Genomic DNA, 14,284 nt, shown 5'->3' on the forward strand with positions numbered 1-14,284 from the left:
TGAGTTCTGATTGGTTGACTGATTTTAGTTTAAATACACTTTAAATACATCCTGAGTTTTGATTGGTTGGTTGAGGTGGGTTTGGATACACTTTAAATACACCCTGAGTTCTGATTGGTTGATTTTGGGTCAGTTAATAATCCATCTGATCTCATCTTGTCTGTGAAAGATACAATGTATTTCAGAGCAATCAGTGGGAAGACATCCCGCGCCTTCTGTGACATCATCGCGTGCAATAAATAAGAGGATATACAATCACAATATACATGACGGCGATTATTAGAGTCCTAATTCTTCAGGTTCTCCGGACCGAAGGACATCGGCAGCAATTGGTGGAGGGAGGTCAGCAGGTACGAGCCGCTCGGCTTGGTGAGGAAGATCTCCAACTCCGTCCCGAACTGGAGGAAGAAGCAAGAGGAGAGCGGTGAGAATGTGCAACACGAGGCAGGGTTGGGATCAGTGTTAGGGTTAGGATCAGTGTTAGGGTTAGGATCAGCGTTAGGGTTAGGATCAGTGTTAGGATCAGTGTTAGGGCTAGGATCAGCGTTAGGGTTAGGATCAGTGTTAGGGCTAGGATCAGCGTTAGGGTTAGGATCAGTGTTAGGGTTAGGATCAGCGTTAGGATCAGTGTTAGGGCTAGGATCAGCGTTAGGGTTAGGATCAGTGTTAGGGTTAGGATCAGCGTTAGGATCAGTGTTAGGGTTAGGATCAGCGTTAGGGTTAGGATCAGTGTTAGGGTTAGGATCAGTGTTAGGGCTAGGATCAGCGTTAGGGTTAGGATCAGTGTTAGGATCAGTGTTAGGGTTAGGATCAGCGTTAGGGTTAGGATCAGCGTTAGGGTTAGGATCAGTGTTAGGGTTAGGATTAGTGTTAGGGCTAGGATCAGCGTTAGGGTTAGGATCAGTGTTAGGATCAGTGTTAGGGCTAGGATCAGCGTTAGGGTTAGGATCAGTGTTAGGGTTAGGATCAGCGTTAGGGTTAGGATCAGTGTTAGGGTTAGGATCAGTGTTAGGGTTAGGATCAGCGTTAGGGTTAGGATCAGCGTTAGGGTTAGGATCAGTGTTAGGGTTAGGATCAGTGTTAGGGTTAGGATCAGCGTTAGGGTTAGGATCAGTGTTAGGGCTAGGATTAGTGTTAGGGTAAGGATTAGCGTTAGGGTTAGGATCAGTGTTAGGGTTAGGATCAGCGTTAGGGTTAGGATCAGTGTTAGGGCTAGGATTAGTGTTAGGGTAAGGATTAGCGTTAGGGTTAGGATCAGTGTTAAGGTTAGGATCAGTGTTAGGGTTAGGATCAGTGTTAGGGCTAGGATCAGCGTTAGGGTTAGGATCAGTGTTAGGGTTAGGATCAGTGTTAGGGTTAGGATCAGCGTTAGGGTTAGGATCAGTGTTAGGGCTAGGATTAGTGTTAGGGTAAGGATTAGCGTTAGGGTTAGGATCAGTGTTAGGGTTAGGATCAGCGTTAGGGTTAGGATCAGTGTTAGGGTTAGGATCAGTGTTAGGGCTAGGATTAGTGTTAGGGTAAGGATTAGCGTTAGGGTTAGGATCAGTGTTAGGGCTAGGATCAGCGTTAGGGTTAGGATCAGTGTTAGGGTTAGGATCAGTGTTAGGGTTAGGATCAGCGTTAGGGTTAGGATCAGTGTTAGGATTAGTTTGAAGCCCCATACACACTATCAAATTTTCTGCTGATTTTTTCCTTCAGATTTACCAAAACCATATAATATGAGGTCACACCTTTAGGAGTTTCAATTTGTATGCAACCAGGCCGGCCCTTCCACTACATGGTTTTGGTAAATCTGAAGGAAAAAAACAGCAGAAAATCTGATAGTGTGTATGGGGCTTTAGGGTTAGGAAAAGTGTTATTGTCAGGATCAGTGTTAGGATTAATGTTAGGCTTAGTATTAGTGTTAGGCTTAGCATTACTGTTAGGGTTAGGGTCAGTGTTAGGATTAGTGTTAGGGTTAGGATCAGTGTTAGGATTAGTGTTAGGGTTAGGGTCAGGATCAATGTTAGGATTAGTGTTAGGGTCAGGATCAGTGTTAGGATTAGTGTTAGGGTTAGGGTCAAGATCAGTGTTAGGATTAGTGTTAGGGTTAGGGTCAGTGTTAGGATTAGTGTTAGTGTTAGGGTCAGTGTTAGGGTTAGCTTTTGTGTATTTTATGCATTTCTAGTGTTTTTTCCCCTCTAAGTGTTGGAGTTCAGTAGACGGGGAGGACGGTCGGTGTACCTCTCTCATGACTTGTCGGCAGGCTCCACAGGGGCTGATAAACTCCTCCTCCACGTCACTGCAAAGACACAAACAGGTCAGTCCAGGGGGACCCGACATCGAACCACGCCTTCATGTGCGAGACACAGGCGTCATGTTGTATTACATCTACTGTCACCGGAACACATAGAATACACGGAACACACAGAACACACGATGATGTATTGTAGACCCTCCCTGTATATATAATGAGATGATGTAAGTACTTAGTGGGATGAGTTCATTTCTCCCTCCTTTACATATATAGTTTCCCTCATATTCGGGTGTAACTTTGGATCATATTGTTTATTTATGCTTTTTTATAGACATTGGTGCTCTCGCCCCTGATGAATGCTCTCCTTGCCCGGCCCGGTCAGTTTAGGTGGACGGCCATGTCTTGGTAGGTTTGCAGTTGTGCCCATACTCTTTCCATTTTCCGATGATGGATTGAACAGAGCTCCGTGAGATGGTCAAAGCTTGGGAGATTTATTTAATCTCTGATGAATGCCCTCCTTGCCCGCTCTGTGAGTTTTGGTGTTGCGGCCGTCTCTTGGCAGGTTTGCGGTTGTGCCATGTCCTTTCCATTGGGTTACAGTAGATTTGATGGGGCTCCTAAGGATCATCAAAGATTTGGAGATTTTTTTTATAACCTAACCCTGACTTGTACTTCTCAACAACATTGTCCCTTCCTTGTTTGGAGAGTTCCTTGGTCTTCATGGCCGTGTTTGGTTAGTGGTGCCTCTTGCTTAGGTGTTGCCGCCTCTGGGGCCTTTCACAAAGGTGTGTCTATGTAATGACAGGTCATGTGACACTGAGATTGCACACAGGTGGACACCATTTCACTAATGTGACTTCTGAAGGTAATTGGTGGCACCAGAGCTTTTTATGGGTGGACTGACCATTCGGGGCACTCGGGCACTGCTCAAGGGCCCCATGCCACTAAGGGGCCCCATCAGGTAGCCTCAATAAAACCAGGGACAGTATGTAAAAATCTGTGTTTTTTTAAAAATCCCAAGATTATAGCTGCCCCGCCTCTCCAGTACCTTTTCACTGTGTGTATACTGTGTGTGTGTGTGTGTGTGTGTGTATACTGTGTGTTTATATTGTGTGTGTGTGTGTGTGTGTGTATACTGTGTGGCCCCATAATCTATTGCCTGGGGGCCCCATAATCTCCTATTGCCCAGGGGCCCCATAATCTTCTCCTATTGCCCAGGGGCCCCATAATCCATTGCCTGGAGGCCCCATAATCTCCTATTGCCCAGGGGCCCCATAATCTTCTCTTATTGCCCGGGAGCCCCATAATCTTCTCCTATTGCCTGGAGGCCCCATAATCTTCTCCTATTGCCTGGAGGCCCCATAATCTTCTCCTATTGCCCGGGGGCCCCATAATCTATTTCCTGGAGGCCCCATAATCTCCTATTGCCCAGGGGCCCCATAATCTTCTCTTATTGCCCGGGAGCCCCATAATTTCCTATTGCCTGGGAGCCCCATAATCTTCTCCTATTGCCTGGAGGCCCCATAATCTTCTCCTATTGCCCGGGGGCCCCATAATCTTCTCCTATTGCCTGGAGGCCCCATAATCTTCTCCTATTGCCCGGGGGCCCCATAATCTATTTCCTGGAGGCCCCATAATCTCCTATTGCACAGGGGCCCCATAATCTTCTCTTATTGCCCGGGAGCCCCATAATCTCCTATTGCCTGGAGGCCACATAATCTTCTCCTATTGCCCGGGGGCCCCATAATCTCCTATTGCCCAGGGGCCCCATAATCTTCTCCTATTTCCCGGGGGCCCCATAATCTCCTATTGCCCGGGGGCCCCATAATCTTATCCTATTGCCCGGGAGCCCCATAATCTCCTATTGCCCGGGGGCACCATAATCTCCTATTGCCCGGGGGCCCCATAATCTTCTCCTATTGCCTGGAGGCCCCATAATCTTATATTGCCCGGGGGCCCCATGAGTTGTCAGTCCGCCCCTGGTGAATGCACACACACATGACAATTATCCGTTTTATGGATATATTTTTCTCATTTGACTTCATGTTTTGTTCTTTCATCACATAGAATTCAGATACAAAAAAAAACCCCATTGAACTAAAGGCTGTAATGTAACAAAATAGGTAAAAAGCCGAGGAGGGGGGTGAATACTTTTGCAAGGCACTGTATGTGCGCCGGATAGGCAGAGCTCCTTCTGTCGGTTATGTAACCTCTGAAATCAGCCAGTTAATGGATAACCGCGGTGACTCGGGCGCTGTGTGCGGTCGGCGGGCCCTCCATCCGCGGTAATCATTAATCGCGCGTTGTCAGCTTTTCTTTTCTTTTTTTGCTTTTTTTTTTTTTTCGGTTTACAATTTTTATGGAATGATTTACAGCCGATGAACGGAGGTGACCGAGAAACCAGCTAAAGGGTGCCTCCGACCGCACACCTCTCTGCGGGCTCCACCCACTGCGATACCTCCTGCTACTAGTGGACCCCACACCCCCCACACCCGCCACCCCCCACATCAGCAGTCCAAAATACATAAATGTAAAGGCTAAAAAACCTGAATGACATGTGACCAGTGGCAGCCAATCAAAAATGATCTTTTGTTTCTGCGTTGACACGCGAGCTTCTGATGGAGGCCACGGGTGACCAGTTCTACACGCATGACACAGCCATGGTCCCTGGTGATCCTGCCACGTTGGTCCTTGTCCTCAGGCACTTCCTGTTATAGGGTGACAACGCTCCGCGCCGGCCTCACAATTGTGCTCCTGCGTTGTCACCCTGTCGCACCGGCTTCTGATGGCGACTGCAAGCTGCCTTTTCAACACACAATACACTGAAATGATCCACTGTTGTCCCTGGTGATCCTGCCATTAAATTCCTTATTTAGGTGTTTTCCTGTTTTAGGGTGACAACTCTCCATCAATGCCTCCCTACCCTGCTCCTGCGTTGTCACCCAGGCTGTTGTGGTTGGAAGCTACAAGGGGCCGTTTCCACACACATGACACAGACATGGTCCACCGTTGTCCCCGGGGATCCTGCCATGGAGGTTCTTGTTCAGGCACTTCCTGTGATTGGGTGACAACGCTCTGTCCCCGTCTCCCAACTGTACTTCCGAATGGTCACCTGAGCTTCTGATGGAGACAACACAGGCACGGCCCGCTGTTGTCACCATCAGGAAACCCCTCCTGAGAAATGCCGGGCAGCCATAATTGGGGTGCAGGAAGTGGCTGCAAAGCGGTTGCAGGAGATCAGCAGCGCGGAGACGTAACAAAGTTTGGGGGAAAAAGGTTAAAACGAGTAATTTATTCGAATGAAAATGGTGACAGGTTCTCGTTAAATGAAACCATGAAGGTGAACGCTCACCAGCTGTCAGCGCAGCGTGTGACCACACATCTGGAAGTTACTTAATAATTGCACAACGGAGCGTTTAACAGGTTGGTGACGCATTAACCCCGTACGTGCGATCTGACATACGAACAAGGCGTGACTTTTACGGGGAACACGGGGCACGGTCAGCGCCATTACTGAACGTCTGCTGGGAAAACTTCCAGGTTGAGTCACTTCCTCCGTCGTCTGGTCTGCACCCCCCGAGCCGACCCAACGGTCTTCTGAAGACCCCGTACTTCTCTCCGCAGCACTCAGTCCTGATGCAAGCAGTGGGCGGGCTCTTGGGAGGAGTTATGCAAATATCGAAAAATAATGGGTGGGTGTCAGCCTGGAGGAGTGGGCGTTCCTAGGGGGGCTGTATTTGCATAAGTAACGCGCACAGGTGACACTGAGCCTCCATGATTGGAAGAACTGACATCCAATGAATGAAAGGGGCGGGGCCAGGGACGGTCAGGCTGAGGAGGAGGAAAGTGCTAGATGATGCTGGATGTCCTCCAGCCAGGAAATGAGGGTGCGGCTCTGTCTGACTTGCTGCAGCTTCTAATGCACATTGTGAGAAGCTCACAGTGTGCGGCGACATTAGAGGAAGCCATTTCAGTATAGGGGAGGAGCCGGTACACCTGGGCAAGACTAAAGGGGAGGCCGGAGGGGAGATTTAAGACTCAAAATGCGTCAGTCCTTCATGCCAATTGGATAAGTAAAATGGAGATGATTTGAAGCAACCTGTCTCCAGACGTTCGTGTTTGGCGCTCTCATACGCTGACTGTCCCTTGAGCCATGAGGTCCCCTGACAGTGCAGTCACTGCATCACAAAGAGCAGCTTAGCCCAGCACCCATCTCCATAATCATAAATACCCCCGATGTCAGCCAATGAATGCTATACAGATATGATCAATACTCCCCATGTCAGCCAATAAATGCTATACAGATACGATCAATACTCTGATGTCAGCCAATGAATACTATACAGATACGATCAATACTCCGATGTCAGCCAATGAATACTATACAGATAGATCAATACTCACCATGCCAGCCAATGAATACTATACAGATACGATCAATACTCCGATATCATCCAATGAATACTATACAGATACGATCAATACTCCCCATGTCAGCCAATGAATACTATACAGATACGATCAATACTTCGATGTCAGTCAATGAATACTATACAGATACGATCAATACTCTGATGTCAGCCAATGAATACTATACAGATACGATCAATACTCCCCATGTCAGCCGATGAATACTATACAGATAGATCAATACTTCGATGTCAGCCAATGAATACTATACAGATAGATCAATACTCCCCATGTCAGCCAATGAATACTATACAGATAGATCAATACTCACCATGCCAGCCAATGAATACTATACAGATACGATCAATACTCCGATATCATCCAATGAATACTATACAGATACGATCAATACTCCACATGTCAGCCAATGAATACTATACAGATACGATCAATACTTCGATGTCAGTCAATGAATACTATACAGATACGATCAATACTCCGATGTCAGCCAATGAATACTATACAGATACGATCAATACTCCCCATGTCAGCCGATGAATACTATACAGATACGATCAATACTCTGATGTCAGCCAATGAATACTATACAGATACGATCAATACTCCCCATGTCAGCCAATGAATACTATACAGATACGATCAATACTCCCCATGTCAGCCAATGAATACTATACAGATACGATCAATACTCCCCATGTCAGCCAATGAATACTATACAGATACGATCAATACTCCGATGTCAGCCAATGAATACTATACAGATACGATCAATACTCCGATGTCAGCCAATGAATACTATACAGATACGGTCAATACTTCGATGTCAGTCAATGAATACTATACAGATACGATCAATACTCCGATGTCAGCCAAAGAATACTATACAGATACAATCGATACTCCCCATGTCAGCCAATGAATACTATAAAGATAGATCAATACTTCGATGTCAGCCAATGAATACTATACAGATACGATCAATACTCCCCATGTCAGCCAATGAATACTATACAGATACGATCAATACTCCGATGTCAGCCAATGAATACTATACAGATACGATCAATACTCCGATGTCAGCCAATGAATACTATACAGATAGATCAATACTTCGATGTCAGCCAATGAATACTATACAGATAGATCAATACTTCGATGTCAGCCAATGAATACTATACAGATACGATCAATACTCCGATGTCAGCCAATTAATACTATACAGATACGATCAATACTCCCCATGTCAGCCAATGAATACTATACAGATAGATCAATACTCCGATGTCAGCCAATGAATATTATACAGATACGATCAATACTCCGATGTCAGCCAATGAATACTATACAGATACGATCAATACTCCGATGTCAGCCAATGAATACTATACAGATACGATCAATACTCCGATGTCAGCCAATGAATACTATACAGATAGATCAATACTTCGATGTCAGCCAATGAATACTATACAGATACGATCAATACTCCGATGTCAGCCAATTAATACTATACAGATACGATCAATACTCCCCATGTCAGCCAATGAATACTATACAGATAGATCAATACTCCGATGTCAGCCAATGAATATTATACAGATACGATCAATACTCCGATGTCAGCCAATGAATACTATACAGATACGATCAATACTCCCCATGTCAGTCAATGAATACTATACAGATACGATCAATACTCCGATGTCAGCCAATGAATACTATACAGATACGATCAATACTCCGATGTCAGCCAATGAATACTATACAGATACGATCAATACTCCGATGTCAGCCAATGAATACTATACAGATACGATCAATACTCCGATGTCAGCCAATGAATACTATACAGATACGATCAATACTCCGATGTCAGCCAATGAATACTATACAGATACGATCAATACTCCGATGTCAGCCAATGAATACTATACAGATACGATCAATACTCCGATGTCAGCCAATGAATACTATACAGATACGATCAATACTCCGATGTCAGCCAATGAATACTATACAGATACGATCAATACTCCGATGTCAGCCAATGAATACTATACAGATACGATCAATACTCCGATGTCAGCCAATGAATACTATACAGATACGATCAATACTTCGATGTCAGCCAATGAATACTATACAGATACGATCAATACTCCGATGTCAGCCAATGAATACTATACAGATACGATCAATACTCCGATGTCAGCCAATGAATACTATACAGATACGATCAATACTCATACAAGAAATCACACACGGAGATCTCCGGCCTCCTCTCGTTACATTGTTACTGTTTGTTGTGAATTTGGATACGATTGGATCCCGGTGGAGAAGATTCCGGGGATCTCCCTGTGATCCCGATCCGGTTCTGATCCGGTTCTGATCCGGTTCCGATCCGGTCCTAATCCGGTCCCTGTACCCCGCGTGTTACATTGTAACCCCAGAATACAGAGGGAAGGTCATGGAGAAGGATCCGTGTCCCCTCCGTGTAGTGTGACAATCGTCTACAATGTATCCATATTACAATCCCGCCCTCCGGGAATCAGGAATAGTTGTGTCTTTGGAGCCGGATTGGGTAGGGATCGGGGCTCATTGGTGGGGATTCTCCTTCACTTCCTGTCTCATAGGCACAACAGGAAGTTGGTATTCTGGTGACAACTTCCGATGTGAGATTCCCCCTCACTTCCTGTACCGGTGACACCGGGACAAAGTCCATAGACAGGCGTTACTCCTCCCCCTCCCTGCTACAAACCGAATAGCAATAAAACTCGGCCTCCCGTGTACATGGCGAGATTTGGGGGCGGATTACCTGCTGACGGCGATGGCGAGGAACTCCTTGCAGCCTTCAGCCACGGCTCTATCGATGGCGTTGCGCTCGGCGCAGATCCCCAAAGTGTAGCAGGCGTTCTCTACATTGCAACCTGTACAATAGAGCAGAGGTGTCAGCGAGCAGGAGCACTGCGAGAGGCCTGCTGAATCTTAGAAAGCTTTTCTCAGATCTACCAATGGCTACAGAGCCTGGAAAAAGTATTCATACCCCTTGACATTCCCCACATTTTCTCATGTTACAACCAAAAACATAAATGTATTTTATTGGGATTTTATGTGATGGACCAACACAAAGTGTCACATAATTGTGAAGTGGAAGGAAAATGATAAATGATACAAATAAATCTGTGAAAAGTGTGGGGGAGGGGCATTTGTATGGCGCCCCCCGGAGTCAATACTTTGTAGAACCCCCTTTCTCTACAAGTCTTTTTGGGGGTGTCTCTACCAGCTTTGCACATCTAGAGAGGACATTTCTGCCCATTCTTCTTGGCTCTTCTCTGATGAATGCTCTCCTTGCCCGGCCCGGTCAGTTTAGGTGGACGGCCGTGTCTTGGTAGGTTTGCGGTTGTGCCCATACTATTTCCATTTTCCGATGATGGATTGAACAGAGCTCCGTGAGATGTTCAAAGCTTGGGAGATTATTTTATAACCCAACCCTGCTTTATACTTCTCCACAACTATATCCCTGACCTGCCTGGTGTGTTCCTTGGCCTTCATGATGCTGTTTGTTCACTAAGGTTCTCTAACAAACCTCTGAGGGCTTCACAGAACAGCCATATTTATACTGAGGTTAAATGACACACAGAGGGGCTCTATTTACTAATTAAGTGACTTCTGAAGGCAATTGGTTCCTCTAGATTTTAGTTAGGGGCATCAGAGTAAAGGGGGCGCCATACAAATGCCCCTCCCCCCCACTTTTCACATATTTATTTGTATCATTTTCCTTCCACTTCACAATTATGTGACACTTTGTGTTGGTCCATCACATAAAATCCCAATAAAATACATTTATGTTTTTGTTTATAAAATGAGAAAATGTGGGAAATTTCAAGGGGTATGAATACTTTTTCAAGGCACTGCATATAATACAAAACATTGAATCCTCTCATGTAGCGCCCTCTGATTTTATGTGATGTGGGCAGTGCCGGGACAAGGTCATCCAGCACACAGGGCAAAGATGTAACATGCCCCCCCCCCCCCAAATATGAGTATCATGTGTCAGCAAAAATCGCCCCCCCCCCTCTTAAAAAAATGTGAGCACTTCCCACTCCCCCCCCCCTCAGCATAAATCCCCTTTGCAAGCTAAAATTCTCCCCAAAATAATTCCCTCTCTTCCACTACAAATCCCCCCCCCCCCCAATCTCAAATCATCTCCCTCCCTAACTCTCCCATCCGAGTACAAATCCCTTCAATCATCCCTACTTGCACTTGTCTTGCTATACAAGCGATGTCTTGATATAAGAGTAGAGTCAGGTCACAACTGAGTATAAAAGAGAAGAGGGGCGCCTCTAAGTGTAGCAATATGGTTACAATTAATGAAGGTCCAACATTCAGCAACATATTGCTACACTTAGAGGCTCCTCTCTTCTCTTTTATACTCTGGAGCTCCTGCTGGATTTTGCTTCTAATCCCCCAACCAATCACATCGCTAGAATCTTTTTATACGGACTATAAACTGAAGGATTTATGAATGAATGATTGTGGAACGAATCATCTGAGTTTCCATTATTTCTTATGGGGAAATTTGCTTTGCTCTACAAGTGTTTTGGATTACAAGCGTGTTCCCGGAACGAATTATACTCACAATCCCAAATTCCCCAAATTCTCATCCCACCCCCAAGAAAACCCGTCTTGGTTTGCCCCCCCCCCCCCCCCAGCGGAACCGAGTTTTACTCACCCCGGTAGATCTTCCCGTTCTTGCCCAGCAGGGCCGCCCCCACCCGGAACTTGCTGTAGGGACAATAAGCGAAGCTTTTGGCTTCCTGGCACTCGGCGATGAGTTTCTGGATCAGGTCGGCGTCCAGGGATGACTTCGCGCTCTTCTCCATTTTGTGGTTGGCCAGAAGGTGGCCTCCGTGGCAGGGCGAGATGTTGTTCATTTTTCCTGTTGATGGTTGTGTCTCCTGTGTGTGTGCAACTGTCTTATCTGTACTATGTGTGTGCAACTGTCTTATCTGTACTATGTGTGTGTGCAACTGTCTTATCTGTACTATGTGTGCAACTGTCTTATCTGTAATATGTGTGTGCAACTGTCTTATCTGTACTATGTGTGCAACTGTCTTATCTGTACTAAGTGTGTGTGCAACTGTCTTATCTATACTAAGTGTGTGCAACTGTCTTATCTGTACTATGTGTGCAACTGTCTTATCTATACTATGTGTTATGTGTTCAACTGTCTTATCTATACTATGTGTGTGCAACTGTCTTATCTGTACTATGTATGTGCAACGATCTTATCTATACTATGTGTGCAACTGTCTTATTTATACTATGTGTGTGTAACTGTCTTATCTGTACTATGTGTGTGTAACTGTCTTATCTGTACTATGTGTGTGTGCAACTGTCTTATCTGTACTGTGTGTGTGCAACTGTCGTATCTGTACTATGTGTGTGCAACTGTCGTATCTGTACTATGTGTGTGCAACTGTCTTATCTGTACTGTGTGTGTGCAACTGTCTTATCTGTACTGTGTGTGTGCAACTGTCTTATCTGTACTGTGTGTGTGTGCAACTGTCTTATCTGTACTGTGTGTGTGCAACTGTCGTATCTGTACTATGTGTGTGCAACTGTCGTATCTGTACTATGTGTGTGCAACTGTCTTATCTGTACTGTGTGTGTGCAACTGTCGTATCTGTACTATGTGTGTGCAACTGTCTTATCTGTACTGTGTGTGTGCAACTGTCTTATCTGTACTGTGTGCGCAACTGTCGTATCTGTACTATGTGTGTGTAACTGTCTATACTGTGTGTATATGTTTAGTATGTTTATATTTATACTATGTGTGTGTCTATTATTATTATTATTATTATTATTATTATTATTATAATACAGGATTTATACTATGTTTATATTTATACTACATGTATTTCTATACTATGTGTATGCCTATATTATCTGTATATGTTACTATGTATAGGTCTATACTATATGTATAGGGTTACTATGTGTTTTTGTCTATCCTTTGTGTATGTGTATAATATGTGTGTGACTATACTATGTATATTTCTATGTGTGATGTTGCTTTGTATGTTATGCGGTCTGTAGAAGTGAATTCCTCTGCTCTCCTCTCCTCTGCTCTTCTCTTCTCTCCTCTTCTCTTCTCTCCTCTGCTCTTCTCTCCTCTTCTCTTTTCTCCTCTGCTCTTGTATCCTCTCCTCTCCTCTGCTCTTCTCTCCTTTTATCCTCTCTTCTCTCCTCTGCTTTCCTCTGCTCTGCTCTCCTCTCCTGTGATTATGAAGGGAGAGAAGTGCTGAGTCCTCCTGGCTGTGGGGTGTCACCTCCTCGCCCTCCAGCGTATGGCAGCTCCTCACTGTACTGTGTGACTGACAGCTGACTCGGCCTTTCATCACTTCGCACTGTGGGCAGGAACAGTAAATATTGTCCTCCGCACAGCGCCGGGCACACCACCAGCCTGCCCACAATCTGGAAACAGCCGGGGAGCAAAGGAAAAAAAAAAATCACATTTTTTTTTTCAAAGGACAAAAGGCCACATCAAATTTTTTCTGGAAAAAAAAAAAAAAGATTTTGTTTATTTTACTTTATTTATTTCAGGTACTTATATTGCGCCGCCAATTTACGCAGCGCTTTACATGTACACACTATATTGTCAAAAGTATTGGGACGCCTGCCTTTACACACTCATGGACTTTAATGACCCCCCAGTCTTAGTCCGGAGGGTTCAATATTGAGTTGGCTCCGCCCTTTGCAGCTATAACAGCTTCACCTCTTCTGGGAAGGCCGTCCACAAGGTTTAGGAGGGTGTCTATGGGGAATGTTTGACCATTCCTCCAGAAGAGCTTTAGTGAGGTCAGGCACTGATGTTGGATGAGAAGGCCTGGATCGCAGTCTTCGCTCTCCTTCATCCCAAAAGGTGTTCTATGGGGGGTGAGGTCAGGACTCTGTGCAGGCCAGTCAAGCTCCTCCACCCCAAACTCGCTCATCCATGTCTTTATAGACCTTGCTTTCTGCACTGGTGGGCAGTCATGTTGGAACAGGAAGGGGCCGTCCCCCAAACTGTTTCCACAAAGTTGGGAGCATGAAATTGTCCAAAATGTCTTGGTATGCTGACGCCTAAAGAGTTCCCTTCACTGGAACCAAGGGGCCAAGTCCAACCCTGGAAAAACCACCCCCCACACCATAATCCCCCCTCCCCCCCCCCACACCATAATCCCCCCTCCACCAAATGATTTGGGACCAGAGCACAAAGCAAGGCCCATAAAGACATGGATGAGCGAGTTTGGGGTGGAGGAGATTGACTGGCCTGCACAGAGTCCTGACCTCAACCCAATAGAACACCTTTGGGGTGAATTAGAGTGGAGACTGTGAGCCAGGCCTTCTCATCCATCTGTGCCTGACCTCACAAATGGGCTTCTGGAAGAATGGTCAAACATTCCCATAGACACATCTCCTAAACCCCAGGAGCGGGTGCCACATGAAGCAGACATTTTTTCCGTTATAATTGGTTGACTTCTGTCAAAGGGACGTGTTGGAAAAATTTGCTGCAGCCACGGATCTGTGTTTTCTGACAGCGGTGGGTGGAGGGGTGGGTCCTCCATACTCCTT

The 14,284-nt window shown here is 45.5% G+C and overlaps 1 protein-coding gene across 1 annotated transcript; it reads right to left on the reverse strand.

Annotated features, from left to right (window-relative positions):
* On the reverse strand, positions 1-13,031 carry CDA (cytidine deaminase). The gene is made up of 4 exons (XM_077456307.1): positions 11,400-13,031; positions 9,483-9,594; positions 2,224-2,281; positions 1-398 (listed from the first exon to the last, which is right to left on the reverse strand). The coding sequence occupies exons 1-4, from the start codon at positions 11,599-11,601 to the stop codon at positions 288-290; spliced, it is 483 nt and encodes a 160-aa protein (XP_077312433.1). The 5' UTR covers positions 11,602-13,031; the 3' UTR covers positions 1-287.
* Between the last annotated feature and the right edge of the window lie 1,253 nt (positions 13,032-14,284).

This window comes from Lithobates pipiens, unplaced genomic scaffold (assembly GCF_037356315.1).
Source record: "Lithobates pipiens isolate NorthernLeopardFrog02 unplaced genomic scaffold, aLitPip1_a1.2 Scaffold_27, whole genome shotgun sequence".
In the NCBI taxonomy this organism is placed as follows: domain Eukaryota; kingdom Metazoa; phylum Chordata; class Amphibia; order Anura; family Ranidae; genus Lithobates; species Lithobates pipiens.